The 18,147-nt window shown below is 32.1% G+C and overlaps 1 protein-coding gene across 3 annotated transcripts in view; it reads left to right on the top strand.

The window, feature by feature from the left end:
- The window catches only part of LOC106882996 (lachesin), a 360,914-nt gene that overhangs the window by 149,581 nt on the left and 193,186 nt on the right, over positions 1-18,147 (top strand). For all 3 annotated transcript variants that reach the window (XM_052966996.1, XM_052966994.1, XM_052966995.1), the window contains exon 3: positions 15,352-15,556. In XM_052966996.1, coding sequence (XP_052822956.1) covers positions 15,388-15,556 — 169 coding nt within the window. In that variant the 5' untranslated portion in view covers positions 15,352-15,387. The remainder of the gene's footprint in view (positions 1-15,351; positions 15,557-18,147) is intronic.

Here is an 18,147-nt window from a genome sequence, read left to right as displayed (position 1 = left end):
GGAATAGGTGTAAGATGAGAGGTGGAGAAGGCCTGATGAGGATAGATGAGAAGCTAAACAAGGCCCAGTAAGTGTTTAGACATAAACATCATGCTTTCAAGACCTTACATTTGTTGAGGCAGCTGGGTCTTTTTGAACACAGCTTTCTTTTTTGTTTTCAGCCACATCATTCCACATTTTGGGAGATGAATAGGGTAGAATTCATACTTATAGTGCAGATGTCTTAACATAACTTGTACATTAGTAATGATAATTAACATAGGAAACGTTTATAACAAATTATTTTGCATTTTTTTAAAATGTGTTGAAGTCCTTACAAGAGAAAGTCACTATAATTTCCTGATATCATCAGCCATCATCAACATTTAACATCCATTTTCAATGGTAGCATGGGTTGAATGGCAAGGTCAGGGGCTGCACCAGGTTCCATAGTCTGTTTTGGTTTGTTTTCAACAGATAACTTTCTAATGCCAACCACTTTATAGGGTGTACTGGGTGCTTTTTACATGGCACCAGCACCCACACCAATGCTTTTTACAAGGTACTTTGGTTTGGGAGCTCAACTGTGTTGTGGTGGGTGGGTCTTCTTGGCTATGATAATATTCATAATGGAATGGAACTCAAATAGTAATGATTAACATATCATAAAACCTGATGCTTTGTAACATAAGTGTTTGTGTCTATGTACTTGTGTTTATATGCTGGAATACATGTATATCTTTGTTTCTCCATTAGTGTGTATTAGTATATGTGAATTTGCATGTAAAAAGTCAGGTTTTAAATTTATTTTAGATATAATTATCAAATGAAATCTATTTTTAGTAAAATAGTAATTAAAATCTATCACTAACAGTTACAAAAAAAAAATTGTAATTTCATATAAACTCTCCCTTACACCTGAACACCCACAAACTTAAAGTAAGCAATTATGATTGCAGAATAATATATTGATGAAGAGGTTTGTGTAATTAATAATATATATGAAAATAATATTCTGTCTTTTCAACCATTTAATGCAAATCATATCTGTTTGTGGCAGATGGCAAAAGTGATGAGATCTATATTGTTTTTTTTCTTCTTTCAGAGCAATTTTCAAGAAAACAATAACCTATCATTTCTTTATATGGGAATGGAGGTTTACTAGCTCTGTATTAAGCACATAATATCGGAAACAATAACAATAGTAATAATACTAATAATTATAATTATTATTATTATTATTATTATTATTATTATTATAGCAGTGTTAATAATATTACCATCTGACTTGAACATTTTTTCTTTGTGTTAAAATATTAGCTGAATTTCTAATGTCCTCTGTGTATATCAATCCAATATTATTTCATTTGTACTCTTTTTGATATTTTATGCAATTTGATTTTTTTCGTTTTTTTTTCTCATGGTGGATGGATGTTAGAATCAGTTGAGTATTAAACAAAACAGACAGTTCTATTTAGTTGCATTCTGAATTCAAACCCCACTTAAGTTCATTGTTCATTTCATCCTAAGATCAAGAAACATGTAACAATTATTGTAATGAATACTAAATGAAGGTACTAAGATGTACCCTTGAAGGTACAACATAGTGTTATCTCAATGACTAAAGGCAGCAGAAAATAGAAAACCCAAAAGTTGCTGGGGAAAAATAAAGAACAAATACAGTGCATCTTAATTTGCAACTCATTGTTGGATGACACTAGTTTAAATTCGCAAACCTCATGATATCATATTCTGAAATAACCATATATATTATATTCATGAATATGGAAATGTTTATATAACAGATGGTAAATGTTCCACTGCAAGCTTGTATGATGTACTTTCAGTATTTTGTAGTCCAATCATAATGCTTGTACATTCTCCTTCCCATTCTTTCTTTCTCTCTCACTTTCTGTATGCGTGTGTGTGTGTGTGTTTGTGTGTGTGTGTGTGTGTGTGCATGATGTGTAAATGGGACAATACTGAACATCTTCACACTCTCTCTCTCGTACACTCACACACATTGCAGAGTAGTTTGTCCTCCAAGTTCTTGCTTATGTGTGTTCATTCAGGCAACAAAGATGCACACACACACACACACACACACACACACACACACACACGTGTCAAAAATAGTAGAGTTAAATGAAATAACTACAATAACATACTAGTGATCTGCCAATAGAGATTTCAGTCAACACAGTACTGTAGCATGCAATTGTTGCAAATGAACTTCACCTTCAGACATCATTCATTTTCAATCTTCTTCGACAACATGGGAAAATATTAGTTTGACTGAAACTAGCAAGTTTCAGTGACAGGAAAGGTATCTAACTGTAGAAAATCTGCCCCAGTGGATTCTGTGTGGAAAAATGGGCTTTAAAATAAAGAAGAAAACTTACACCTGTAGGCTTTGTAACACCTGTAGGCTTTGAATGCCATGACTGCTGTAAACACTATAGCTGTGTTGACCATTGTATATTCTTTTATTTGTTTCAGTCATTGGCATGCGGCCATGCTGGAGCCGAGCCTTCAAAGATTTTAATCAGACAAATCGACCCTAGAACTTATTTTTTAAGCCTAGCACTTATTCTTTTGCCAAACTGCTAAGTTAAGAGGATATAAATACGCCAACACCAGTTGTCAAGCAGTGATGGAGGGACAAATACACATGGACACACACACAGATATATATATATATATGTATATACGACGAGCTTCTTTCAGTTTCCATTTACCTAGTCCACTCATAAGGCTTTGGTCAGCCTGAGGCTATAGTAGAAGATACTTACCCAAGGTGCCACACAGTGGGATTGAACCTGGAGCCATGTGTCTGAGAAGCAAGCTTCTTATCACACAGCCACACTTGTGCCTATTATATATATAAATGTATACATATATACATATATATAAAGCTCCTGTCAGTTAGTGGTTGGCAATATATCTGTGGCCATATGCAAACCTGAGCAAGATATATTGTAGATGATAAAGAATTTCTCCTCCCCATGCTGCTAATGTTATTCCAAGGGTAAGTCAAGGTCAATAAAGCTTGCTACTAGTGTTGTTGCTGGTATTGCAATCAGAATGCAAAGAACCAGAACAGTGACCACTAAAAATTCCGTTTGACACTGTACCTGTTCCACTAATCACCACTGGGATTGATATGGTTTTATCAATATTGAAAAGATGACAGGCTAGGATGACTTCTACGGGATTTGAACTCAGCATGATGTGAGTCAGAAAAAACATTCTAACAATTCTGCAAAACCAACACACACACATGCACATGCAAACAATCATACCATAATAATAAGTAAATTGATCTTCTGTTGGCAATGATTATACATGTATAACAATCAATAAAACAATCTAGTAACTGATATATAATGTAAGTGCCTAACTAGTAGACAGGCAGTTGTCTTAGTAAATTTTAACCATAATCATCATGACTTAGTGTATGGTAAGTTTAGCTGTTTGATTTACAGTTTACAAATTTCTACACAATCCTGACACACCCAACTTTACTCAAGGGTGAGTTGCCCTGCTTCTATCATTGTAAATACTTGCCAAAGGTGCTGCACAGTTTTGTAAAACTCAGGGTCTTATATTTCTATAGCAAACATCTTAACAATTTGGACTTACTTGGTCTTTTCTATGTGCATCCCAGCAGCATATTCATACACAAACATACATTCATATGTATGAACAAAACCTTGAAATACTAGAAAACTAGAATCTTCAAGCAGTAGATTTGTTGAATTTGATTGAAATGAGGAAACTTGGTGTAGTGACAGGCTGAAGTCTCAGTATTGAACGCTTTGACTACTTTTTGTTATTTTATCCACACCTCAGAAAGTCTGTGTGATGATGTATTTCTCAGCCAGGCATATCAGGCATCTTTATTTATGTGATAGCAAAAGCAGTAGCTATTTGTATATCTGACAGTTGATTTGTTTTTCTTTTTGTCTTTCTACTACATCTTGCCAATATATTGTTTCATCTTGTTTCTCCTTGTGCACACTTGAATTCTTTGGCCACAATTTCTTGCTTTCATTTGTTTCAGATGATAGTGTGTTTTGTAACCTTACATTTCTGTTAGCAAAGGATCTCACGAAATTGAAACCAAACATTTGTTTTCATCTCTCTCTTGCGCATTTCTAGTACACTGAATAATAAAGCAAGAGGAAAAAAAGAAACACTGAACTGTAAACACCTCCCTTCCACCTTGCACTGCTTTGTTTCACGCAAGAAAAATTTTAACACCTACTCCTTACAACTACAGAATTAGTTTTGTGCACTATCTCTCCATCACAAATTGTGACTGGACATTAGAATTCTACAAACTAGATTGCATGAGGTTGTGAGTAAGTTTTCTGCTCAGTTTGTGGCATGTATGGCTAAACACCATATTTCCATGCACTGGTAATGATCCAACGATAAAAGTATTATAATATTCCTTTTTCTTTCTCATATATATTTTTATGTAATTTATCTTTTGTTAATCTGACTTATTTAGTTCTGCAATCAACATAGAAAGAATATTGTAAGTTAATATTGTTTCCGTTGTCAAGTAATTTCTTTTGTAGGGGGGAGAAAATCGAAGTATGAAGCATTGCCCGTAGCCTTTTCAGAGTCTCTAAGATTGTAAGATTGATGCAGTTTACATTTTGTGCAAGAAATATGTGCAAGGAAGGAATTCTTAATGAACAACATTCAGTAAAAGTGGTTATGATAGAGCCAAGGTGTGGGACACAATATAATGTGGAGTGAGTAATGAGATCCGGAGAGATGAAAATGTTCAGAGTTCTGTGTAGAGGTGACTCAAGACCAACCAACCAAGGTTATTGTAATAGCAATATAAAGGCAGAGAGATGATGTAGAAGGCCTCTGGGCAAGATGTTTAAGTGTGTTGGTGAATAGCTTTGTGCTGTTTCAAAATGTGCATCAATCTGCTACCTCTAAACATCATCCGCTGGCAACTTGATCATCTCTTGTCCATGATCAAGATCTCTGAACATTTCTCCCCCATTAACAACTTCTAACCTTCTACAAAGTTCAAGCAAGACTCACAGTGGAGTATTGTTCCAATATTTGGAATCGTACTGCTGCTACATGCACACACATCCTAGACTGTGTCCAGAGAAAAGATATTTGATAGATTTGTATGAATTCACTTAGCATTACACTCTACAGATGTGCTAAGCACTTTAAACCCATTTACATATCCCCCTCTCATCAATTTTGTGTCCTACATTAAGCCCTCTTTCTAGTTTTCTCTCACTGCACATGTCTACCAACAGTTATTGATATACAGAGTTTAGGTAAAATATAAACAGCATCAGTTCCATTGGTCTTGAAGAGTTGTGAAGGAAATAGGCTCTGCTTCTGCTTCTTCCTCTAGACCGAGCATTTAAAATAAATAGATGGACAGAAAGAAAATAAAAAAAGTGGGATAATGCAACCTGCATATGTGTTCAATACAATGATTTTGGAAACAACCGAACTGCATCAGTAGCATTGTGAAATTTGTTCACAATGAATATTTCAACTTTAAAGAATTAGAATCAGTCATCAATTTTTGTTCTAATCAAAGAAGTGAATTTATTATAGTTTTTTCTTGGATTTGTTTTATTACATTCACAATGAAACTCACCTTTGCTTTTAAAAAAACCATAGCAAACCAAAACAAAACATAGTTTGTGTGCATTTATTAGGTTCAAATTATTAGATTTTTTATTTTATTATATTCACAGTAATATTCACCTTTGCTTTAAAAACTATGGCCACAACATAATTTGAGCTTATTTTCATCCTTATTGTTGTGAATGTTTTTGAACAATGTAATTATTTTTTGTTAGTATATTATCTGTAGGAAGCTTTTTTTATTTATCAGAAGTGCATAATTAATACTGGCATAGAGAATTTAGTGAATAAGTAGTCACATTTAGTTCTATTAGCAAAAAGACTTAATGGGCTGTTACTCAACCTGTAAAAAAAAAACCAAGTCCCTCTCAAATCATGCACTAACACCTTAAAAATAGAAGGATACATTAGATAGTGTAGTCCTGGATACATTATGTCCAAAAAAATAAATAAATAAAACACAAAGAACAGCCAGAGTTGGAATGCTAATGATCATTGGCCTGCTAGATAATGGTTGACCTAGAGCACTTAACAACAGAAACAATACTAATGCATTTTACTCTTTGTGCAAAAGAGTGACTGTATGTAGTGAGATAGGTAGTGAGTTAAAAAAAAGTGCTCAGTACTATAAAGTTAATGTAAACATGGGAAAAGTAGTGCGGCCAGATCTGTAGGTATTGCTCTTCACAGATAAAAATAACAATATTCTGTGTGGTGATATGCTGTATGTACAGCTTTGTCTATGTAAAACTAGAATGGCAAGATTAACACAAAAATGATGGTAGTGGTGGTTATGATTACTATTCAAATTTGATTTAGTCAATGTGTTGACTTTTGCATGGATTAAAGAGAAAATTTTGGAAATTGTTCAACATTTAACCTTCTTATCTTTGTAAAATGAAATTTCTTGAGCACTATGAATGGTGATGTAAAAGATAAGTGTTTCATTAAAGTATCCAAGCCATCTTTATATTCAGTTGCAGGTGCAGCCAAGTACCTTTTCTTAATCTTATGCCCAATAATAAAGCAGGATTAACTAAATGTCAGTAAATACATTTTGCTTCTACACCAAACTGCAGTATATTGACCACTTTAGAATCTCTTTCTTAATCTTACTTTTGACCTCATGATTTCATAAGCAGCAAACAAACATTTTCAATATCTGTCAAAATGAAGTTTTTATGTTAGCACCACTACTTAACTTAAGATCAGTCTCACTGAATTATATTGGACACCAAATTGAAAATACTAGCAAAGAATGAATCTAGTGCTGATTGACTATTTTACCAAACTGTTTACTTGCAAAATTTGCTAATGAAAGTTTATTTTATATAACTAAGTGAAACAAAAATATTTATTTATTTATTTATTTTTCATCTTATCAATTAGCAGAACTTCAGTGAAATATTCAAATTTCTTTTTCTTTATAAAGCCTTCATTTCAATAAGGCTACACTGGAATTGAACAGTGTTGTTATTTATTCTTTATTTCTTAAATATGTTAGACAACCCAAGGACACTGTAAAAAATTCACTAATATTTATTTTTACCTTTATGTTGATATACCATCTGTTCTTCCATGTAGAGCAGCACTTTGCCCTCTGCAGAAATGGTAAAACTTCATCAGTCATTTGTTCCTTAAACTCTCTGTGTTAGGGCCAAAAGAAAGGAGCAATCCTTACACAATGCATTTTTACATACTCATAAATACTCTCACACAATGACACCTGTACATAAGCACACACACATACACACATTTCATTTATCACTTTCTAAAGATAAAATTGGATTGGGTTTAGCTGAGATATCTTTGTTATAGATCAGAGTATTTTCCAGACATAGTAGACATCTGAGACACAATTTTAACATCTTCATTTTACTCTTAAATACTAATAATTTGAAGGAAATTCCTCAAAAGAAAGTAAAACGTGCATCCGTTTAAAACTGAAGTAGTTTTATTTCTAAGTGCTGGTAATGTTACTGTGTAAGTTGCAGTAACATGTTTGTTACAGAAATTCTAAATTGGTTTACTCATGACTACAACTATATCTTCTTCCTCTAACTTTCTTATTATATTGGCATCATAAAGTGTATAAGGTTGCATATAAAGTTTAGTCAATATTGTTTCACTTTATAAATTTATGGGCATTATCAACCCAAGGGATTACATTCAGTTTGGTGAAAGATATTTCTGTGTATGTTTGGTTACTCTTTCACTGGGAATTTTGAAAAATCACAAATTAAGTAAAAGCTGATAATGAAATTTTTACACTTATAAAATAATTTACCATTGTTATTTTTCTTTCTGCTGTTGTTTTCATTATAACAAATGAAACAATATTTTTCATTGCTATAAACCAGGGAAACAATTCAGATTATAGTTTATATGTCCAAACATTTGGTAATGTATGTTAATCTATACTGATTTTTCTTTCTGTATTTTCCAGAGATTTATTTATTCTATACACAGTTATACTACTCTATCCTTTTCTTCATCATTACCATTTGTAGAATCAGCTAGTTATTTTATTAGAATTATAACTAGATATCACTTTCTGGACTGGGTTGTGTAGTTATAAAAATTGTTGTGTTACTAGTTCTTTATTAAAACTATGCTGGAATAACAGCATCTAGTATAGAATTATTTATCATTTAGCTTACTTTTTTTTAATCCTTTCTTGAGAGTATTTTCATCTTTAAGGAGTACTTTATTCTGTAGATGGTCTACCATATGATTACGAACTTTCTTCGACATTAAAGACTCTTCAAGAAACCTAAATATTTTCAGTTTCACATTCCCCAGAATAGTGACTTCTATAGCTATGTCTTTCTACTTAAAACTCTGTTTATCATTCTTATTGTTATCTTATGACATTCCATATGCATTGCTCTACAAGCTCTGCTACGTTTTTCTTTCTTCATCTTATAGTTATGGACTAAAAACAATAATGTGATAAAAGGTTTTTAATGTTATTCTTTAGCCCAGGTCAGTTTTGTCTGATAGGCTTATGATCAAAAATATTTCAACCCTGACTACCCCATCTTTCATCCGGGGCTAAAACCACATTATCTAATGCATCCTTCCACTTTTCTTTGTAGGGTATGTTTAAAAGAGATTTCACCTCTATTTTGAGTGGGTTAAGTGATAAATTGAATTAGATCCTATTGCCAATACAATATGAGTCCTGTTCATATGTATTTGTGCTGTAAAATTAGGCCCTGGGCTTAGGCCACATGAGATTTTTCTCATTTATTTAGAAGTAATACTCTCTATTTCACTGATTCTAAGGATTGAATCCTGTTGCCTTTTTGTTCTTTCTTAACATTTTTAAGAGTATAAATATACATCAATGTCATTGCTGATTTTTACTGATTATGAGGATTTTTAGTGTCACGTGCTTATGTGACGTTATAATGCTTGGACGAATTAACCTACATTACTCAAACCAAATATTATGTTCACAACTACTTTTCTGATTTTTTTTTTGTCTCCAATTGCAGTTTATTACTGACATTATTTTGTTATCGGCAGGAAGGTAGTATTTAAAGTCACATCTAATAATAGTCTTTTCACTAATTCTTGTAATTCCATTTTTGATTTAGTTGCTTTTAATATTTCATTGTAAATATTTTATCAACATTAAAGGTTGACTGATGTTAAAATTTGCTTTCTCTGATTGTTCTAATTGCATTTGGGTTGGTCCTGTTTCTCTCATGTAATTCCCATATCTTACTCCAATAGATGTGCCTGGATGTATACACACACACAGACACACACACACACACACACACACACACAATGTTTGTTAAGGATTTTCCTGAACATGAAAAATATATTCCTAAATCTTGCACATGGATGTAAAGCTACATATTCTAATATGTCATTATATATATATGTGTAAGACTGATTTTATTTGTTGCTACTTGTTGACAAAAGGCAGCTAATTAGCAGAGCCAATAGAGTATTGAATAGAAATGCCTTGCAGTGTTTGTTTCAGCTGTCATTGCTCTGAGTTGAAATCCTGCTGAGATGCAACTTTGCCTCTTACCAATTCAGGGTGAAGGACTGTTGGAGATGTTAGAATATCAATCAAAATGTCTTGCAGTATCTATTCCAGCTCTTTGCATTCTTACAGCAACACCTGCAACAACACTGGTGTCAAAATATCAGCTGATTTGGGTAGATATAGTTAAGCACAAGACTTTCTGATACAGTCTTTCTATTGGATAAAAGTCAGTGACATGGAAAAAGGATACTTGCATTCATAGGTGGTAACTTTTAGTCTTCCTCAAAATGCCTTATCAAGGCCAGCACACACATGTACAGAATTATAGTTGATATTGAATGATTGAGACCTTCTTGTCTACATGTGTGAGGGTTAGTGACAAGTGGACAAATGCGTGTGTAAAGTAGGATCATGTCTAGAATTGGTTGCCAAGACAAGGTTGTCAACATGAATTATATAAGAATTTTAAAAAGACTACATGTACATTGCTCTGATTTGAGATGAAGTAGCAATTAATGTTTAGCACACAGTCTTTGTTAAAAGAAATTTGTGCAAGTTGTAACGGATTTTTATTCAGAACCAGTGTCGCCTTACTGGCACTTGTGCCAGTGGCATGTGAAAAAATATTCAACCCAGTGCTGCTGGACTGGCTCCAGTACCGCCTGACTGGCCCTCGTGTCAATGTCACATAAACGCACCCACTACACACTCAGAGTGGTTGGCGTTAGGAAGAGCATCCAGCTGTAGAAGCTCTGCCAAATCAGATTGGAGCCTGGTGTAGCCATCTGGTTCACCAGTCCTCAGTCAAATCGTCCAACCCATGCTAGCATGGAAAGCGGACGTTAAACAATGATGATGATTAATGATCTCCCTTGGCTTTGACAATTTCTTCTTAACACTGATAGTTTCTCTTTTCATTATGTGTTATTTTAATTCTTTTTTTTTTTATCATTACATTATATTAGTACTCCCTTCCTTGAGTTTTACATGCACAACACATCTCTGGGAAATTTTTCCATCTCATTATCACTTATGTGAAGACCAACAATGTTTCTTTTTCTAAATAAGATGTAAGATCACCAATGAACTAGGGGAGTCCATGCTGATGGTTGGTTATGGAAGTAAACAATTTGAAGCTTGTGCATGTGTGTATTATTAATGTATAGTTTCCACTCCAGTAGATGTGTTTGGTGTGAAAGTTATTGACTAATAGGCAATAGGTTCAGATGAGTTACCTTTCTTAGAAAATATGACCTGTTCTTCTATAAAGGATAAAGTGGAACAGAATAAATAGAAAAGATAAAAGAATTATAGTTGCAATATAATATTCAATGAAACTTTTTTTCTTTTCTTTCTTTTTAATTATATTTTAGACAAGAAAGAATTTGAAACAGACAAATTAAACACACTTTTCACATTTTCTGTTTATTCTACTTACAGATTTAACTTTTTTTTTTCCCTGTTGAAATGTTATATTAATTTTGTTTTATCTTTAAAATTTGATCTATTGCTGTGTCATATTTTTGAAACATATCTCTTTCCATATTTTTTCCCTGAGTTTAATTTTATATTATATAGATATTTCATAGTAGATGAAGAAGTGATAGGGGAATGTCCATATGATTTGATATAGACTCACAAACTGGCTTACAACAACCAAGAGAATTTACTTTTGCCAGAAATTGCTGGAAGATTATAACTTTTCTTCTGATCTATATTAACAGAATATAGTAGGGATATTTAAGCACAAATATATAAAATAGGTTGGAAAGCATATGTAATTGAAACATTTATGGTAATCTTTTTAATTAATATGTATTCCTGTTTCTAGAAAATTGGTTTTGTGTCCTAGTGATGAGACCTATAATGTTTTTGTTTCTCTCCAAAGGACAATTTAGACACTTCTATTTCAGAGTATAGTATGAATTACTGTGAAATATTTATTACTGGTCCCATCACTAGAAGGTGGTAAGGGTTCACTCCCCTACTCGCAATATGTCAGATGCAAGTGTGCATCATTAACCAGTTAGAGGAAATGTCTTCTTAGGGTTAAAAAATCGCAATAATATCCATTCAAACAGAACAGCCATGTTGAATTGGCAACAAACATGACTTGAAATAATTTCTTGAAATTCTACTATTTTATTAACTTCAAAAATTTTCCCTTAAAATTCTGTCTAAACTTATGAAATTGATTTTGGTTGGCAGAAGCTGAAAGAAGCCTGTCATATATATGTGTGTACGTAAGTGTGAGTAGTATTCTGTCTTGACGTCACATGACTTTTGTAAATGAATGTCATTATGACCAGCATCATGCAAAAACATATTTGACCGTGGGAGAATATTATACTCTTTGGAAACAGATAAGGTTTGGCAACTGGAATGGCATACAGCTGTAGAAAATTGTACTTCAATAAACTCCATTCAACCCATGCAATCATGGAAGAGTGGACATTAAATCAATGATGCTGATACACATTTCTTCATTCAATTCCTATTCAATACTCCCAGCCCCATCATTTTCTAGTTATTTAAAGACATATCAAGTTGGATTGTGGATAATAGCGTAGTTTCCATATGTTTAATAGTCCTGTCTAACATGCATTTCTGCTTTTATCTAATTTGTAATAGTTTTACTATATTTCATACTGTAACTGGTGTAATTGAATCTGTAAGAATGTGAGAATTGTATACTTTTAAAAAATAGTTTTTTGTTTCACATACATGTGCATGCACACACACACACACACACACAAATATATTCATATATATATATATATATACACACATATATATTCTTTTTTTCATTTCCCTCTTAATCCTTGATTTAATTCTATAACTCAATGATAGTATGTAAGACATCCTCTTCAAACAAACAGTATTTCTCTTTGAAGCTAATTGAATTTTGTCTTTAAGTACAGATTTATTCCTTTTCATTGTCAATGTAGCATATTTCTTTTAACAGCAAATTCTCTCCCTAAATCTTCAGTTCAGACATTCATAATTAAAGAGATGTATTTGTTTGTTTTTCACCTTTAGAAAAAATCTTAAGCACATTCATAAGCAACAATTATATGAGCTTAGAGCTCTCTATTCCATCATAGAGCTCTCTATAATGGAAATAAGGCAATAATGCAAAGAAGGAGAGGAAATTATTATTATTAACTGTTAAAGTCCTGCACTATAGATATCCTCATCTATTGCCAAATCCTGAAGTACTTGAAACCACAGTTCAAATAGTGTTGTTGTTTTGATGTCAAAAGCTGGTGATATCATTTATTAGTGATTTATTCATCATTATTTATTTATGATTTAATTAGGAAATCGATTCCCAAGAATCGATATCTTATAAATATATGCGAGAAAAGAAACAACTTATGTGCAGTCAACTATATTTTATCTACCTTGGTTAGTGAAAGACCATGACAACAAGTAATAATCAAAAACAACAGAGAAAAACTATATTCACAATGTATATCAATGATCATTATATAGCATCGGCAAATTTCATCCAAATTTGTGCAATAGTTATATTCTTATGATTTTTATGCTGGACTGCTGCATTTTGTCAAAATCTCTATTTTCTAACAGACTTAATACATTAATAGAGAGAGCACAACAGGGACTTCCTTGCTGTGCCACTATGTGATGGCTCAAGAGGGTTGGGGTCAGTTCTTTGTAGGCACTACTGGTTTTGTATATGGTATGGAGGACCACACCTTGTACAGTTCATTTTGGCTCTATTTCTTCAGCTGGATGTCTTTGCAATTACCAGCCACTTTAAAGAATGTATTGGGTGCGTCTCATCATGGCACCAGCATTTGGGAGGTTATCTTGTCCTCATCAATACAAGATTAAACAGTCCTTGCAAACAAATGAGCATTCTCTACTCATTTACTGCTCTCTCTTCATTTACCTTTCTCTGCTCATTCGCCTTTCTCCAAAGTGGTAAGGTATGATTTGAGGGAGATTAATTGCTATTCCTAGCAGGTTGTGTGACAGTTTAGTGGCTTCTTTATTAGACTAATTATGTGAAATTGTAGGGCTTAGTACAGTGTTTGTTTTGGTTCATGATCTACAATATAGTCAGTACAACTAGTATTATTTAGCTTTTATTTCTAACTAGGCAAACAACCATATAGAGGTACCGTCATCAGCTCATTGGTAGTGTTTTTGATTGTCTGTGAATTTTCTGCTACTTATGCAAGTATTTGATTTGGTAAAAAAGGAACTCATATTTATTTTCTTTCTTACTCATTGCATAACATGCTGTATACTTTGTCTCCATATATGCTCTGAATTTGATTGACCTTCTTTTCTTAAGCATATTCTTTGCTCAGAACTTGGTTTATTTTGAGGTTTACTAGATTATTTCATTATTTGTTTTGAATACTTGGTTCTGTTGGAAAGGGAAAGATGATTATATTTCTAAAGCAACTTGCACAGAATCTCTTTGGCAGGATTAATTTGTTGTTTCCACAATCTCTTCTCTTCTCTATTTGTTGTATATTCTTAATACAATTTTTTCTTTTCATATTCTGTTTGAATGAATCAAAGAACATCTTTTTTCACCTTGTTTAACTTGTAAAGTATTACTGTACACTATTTTGCCAGATTGTTTTATTAGGGTAAACACAATTTTGCCCAGTACTGCCATATTCACGTTCAGAGTTACCTTAACAAATACGAATGTTGATTACTGATGTCATAATAACAATAATAATTCTTTCTACTATAGGCACAAGGCCTGAAATTTGGTGGGAGGGGATTAGTCGATTATGTCAACCCCATTGCGTAAGCGGTACTTAATTTATCAACCCCAAAAAGATGAAAGGCAAAGTTGACCTCGGCGGAATTTGAACTCAGAATGTAGTGATGCTAAGAATTCCATCCAGTGTGCAAGCAATTATAATAATAATAATAATGCACTTATTGTATATAGTACTCAGGCGCACTAAAACTCATCAGAAAAAAAGTAACCAAAACTGCATGTACAGTACATAAAATATACACAGGGAGTGAACAGTGAAAAAAAGGCCTGAAAAAAAAATAAAGAAGAAGAAACGGTGGGTGGGGAGCATCAGGTGTACTGTTGGCAAATTTCAAGAAGTATGAAAGCTTTGAAGAATGTAATGTCTTGACAGTTAACAACTGATGCAGGTAGTTTATTCCATGCTTCAGAAATTCTGCACATGAAAAAATGCTTCTGAAAGTCATGGGTTCTGTGTTGTTTTTTTTTGATTTTGTAAGCATGTGCTTGAGTGTTATCGTTACTCATTAACTCTAAGTCAGCTCTGATTTAGCAAACTTATGAACACAGTTGTTTTATTTTCCAGAAAGTATCTAATGTAACATCATTTACCATTTAAAATGCTGATGTATGATTTATGGAAGATTTAGTTGCTATTTCTTGTAGGTTAAGTGAAAACTAGTAAATAGGCTCCCTTGTTGATTCAGATTGTTAATGTTGTTTAAAAGAAACGGTGTATTATTTGATAAAATATCTAAGAGTATTTATTTTCTATTTTCTGTATGTTGTGTTCAAACACTGTTGGACTTGATTTCCCCATTTCATTTTTCTGGATATGATGAATTGTGTCCAATACAATAACCAACAATGTGACTATTTTTTCCTTCAATTTTTATTTCCTGCATATGTGAGAAATTATTATTATTATATGTTAGTACTAATATTATCTTTATTCTTGTTCTTTTTGTGTTAGGTTATATGGACAAATCAAAGACATACACTGTTGACGATGCGAGATCGTCGAATTACTGATGATGTTCGTATAATGGTGGTTCGTGATCATCCTGGTGAGTGGAACTTACATATAAGGGATGTGGAACCATCTGATCAAGGTCAATTCAACTGTCAAATTAATACAGTTCCTGTAAAAATTAACAAGGTGAATCTATTTGTATTAGGTGAGTATTATGAAAATGATATCTTTTCTATATAATTCAGAAGTTTTACAAGTGTATTTATACATAATCAAAGGTTAAAAAATGAATGATTATGTGGAAAGTTTATGAGGACAAAAAAAAAAAAAAGATAGAGGAAAGCATCCTCAGTTATTTTCACTAAATAATATTGACATATGATTTAAGTGTTTTTACTTATTTTATTTATTGCATGATCTATCTCTTTGAGCCTTTTTTAAAAAATTTGATGGTTCTTCCTAATCTTAATTTCAGTTTTTCTTAATCTATACAGAGGAATAAATTTGTTTGCCATGTAGTAAAATGCAGGGAAGTGAGATCTCATTCTCCACAAATACACCATAATACCTAGAATTATTCACATATACTTCACACTTTTCACACATGGATGAGCTGAAGGATTAGCAATTCTGGACATGACCATAAATTTTTTAAAGTTTCTTACAGTTTTAATTTGATTACATTGACGTGAACAGATTTAATATAAGTTGATAAAATTTTCTTGTATGAGTAAATTTTATATTACTGTTGTTAACTCTCTACTGGCTGAAATCAAAAAATTTTCACTTAATTTTTTAAACAATTTCTTTAAGATGAAAATTATATTCCATTTGAAGAGAAACTATTATTAACTTTGTATCAGGAAAAGAAATACTATATTGAAATGCTCAAGAATATTTATGATTTTATCTGAATTTTTTAACATATTTTAATGTGTTTTGATATTTAGTTCTCTTGTTCCCTTTGGATATCTGTCAGTTTTACCTTTCTTTTAAAGAATGTATTTGGCTAATTTTATTATGAATACACAACTATAAAAATTAAAGAATTTGGTTGCTTTTCATGGTAATTTCTAATTTCATTGCTTCAAACATCTCTCTAAATACAAAATTAAGGAAAAGAAGATACCTTAAAGCTGGACCATGAGGCTCTGAGTAGAATTTTGTTAATAAAGTTTCTCATCAACAATTCTCTTGAAACCCTTCCAATGATAATACAGAATAAATTATAGTCAGATTGCAAACATGTAGAGAAAAATGTGTATACTATATATTTTGAATTTAGCCAGCCCTAATTATGAACTGAAAAATTCAGTATATAAACATAATCAATTCAATAATAACCATGCCACTGTAACCTATGCAGAATTATACAGCACTGTGATGAGCTGAATGGAATGTAACAGGCAAATGAGATAATAAATTGTTGAATGACAAATATTTCCCAGTGCATGTTAATTTGTGGTTGTTCCTATCTAATTAGTGTAGCTTTTGAATACTCATGTCGACAATATTTCTAACAAAGGCTTTTATATAAATTTTAATTTCTACTTCCTTGCAGCTGTCTAAATGCTTCCTAGAATTGAAGCTTTCATATTTGAATGCTTTGTGATAATATATGTTTCATGCATTTGCTGGACTATAGTCTGTAATCTTCCACTGGAATATGCCCAAAGAAGGGAGAGAGGAAGTAATAAGTCACAAATTAACAATGATTGCTAGTAAAGATCCTAATTGAATATATTAATGTCATATCTACAGTAAGAAAGGAAAACTGAACATATAACTGATTTACCCGAAATCTGAAAAATTTACATCACCAAAATATGGAGAATACACAAAATATAAATTTACAACTAGAATTAGTGTTCAGTGCTTTAAAGCTTACAAAAGTTCTGAGAACCTTAAACTCTGACATAAGATTAAGACTTTTTGCTGTCCTCAGGTTTTATTCAACATTTTAACAAACGTATTGTGCTTGCTAGAAACCTGAAGATGACTTCAAAGCAAGATTGATTGATTTATGGCAGTACAACAAACAAGGGAGGCTACTTAGTTTTAAAGTGACAGGTTGTGGAACTAAATGACTTTAAAGCTATTCAAGACTGAACAAGATAGGAACTTTGAGTCAGTGGAATTGGCAAAATCATGCATGAAGATAGTAAAGATAAACATTTCTAACCTCAGTTATAATTGTGATAAAAATAAGAAAACAATTAAGTAAAATATTGCAATAACAAGCTCGAATACTAAAACAGTGATCATGCATTAGTCCAATTATCTGTGACTTAAAGCAATTAAACTTTAAATATGTAATCATTCATATTGAAGTTCTGTTATTCATTATTTTGATTAATTGCCTAGCCTTTCAAAATATTTTCTGTCTAACTAGTTTATGGCAGTTGAAAAAAGCAAAGTAAAGAAATAACAAAAAAGATTATAAATCAAATAATAACTAAAATACAATATAACAAAAAAAAAAGGATGATTAGTTCAGTTGATCATGCAATTTATCATTGTTGACTGAATAATTTTCAAGCAATTATGAGTGCCTTTGATCAAACATTTAGTAAAGATTTTCTTGCCATAAATATTGTACAAACCAGAATAGTTTTCTTCAATTTCCCATCCTATTATCATGTATATATAAATGTATGTACATGCATATATATGTACATACATAAGTGTGTATCTGTATATGCGTGTATATGCGTGTATATGCGTGTATTTGTACATATATACAGGTGCATGTGTGTATATATATATATATATATATATATATATATATATATATAT

The sequence above is a fragment of the Octopus bimaculoides genome, chromosome 4 (genome assembly GCF_001194135.2).
Source record: "Octopus bimaculoides isolate UCB-OBI-ISO-001 chromosome 4, ASM119413v2, whole genome shotgun sequence".
Taxonomy (NCBI): domain Eukaryota; kingdom Metazoa; phylum Mollusca; class Cephalopoda; order Octopoda; family Octopodidae; genus Octopus; species Octopus bimaculoides.
The sequence above is the reverse complement of the archived record's forward strand: the minus strand, read 5'-3'. Positions and strand labels throughout refer to the sequence as shown.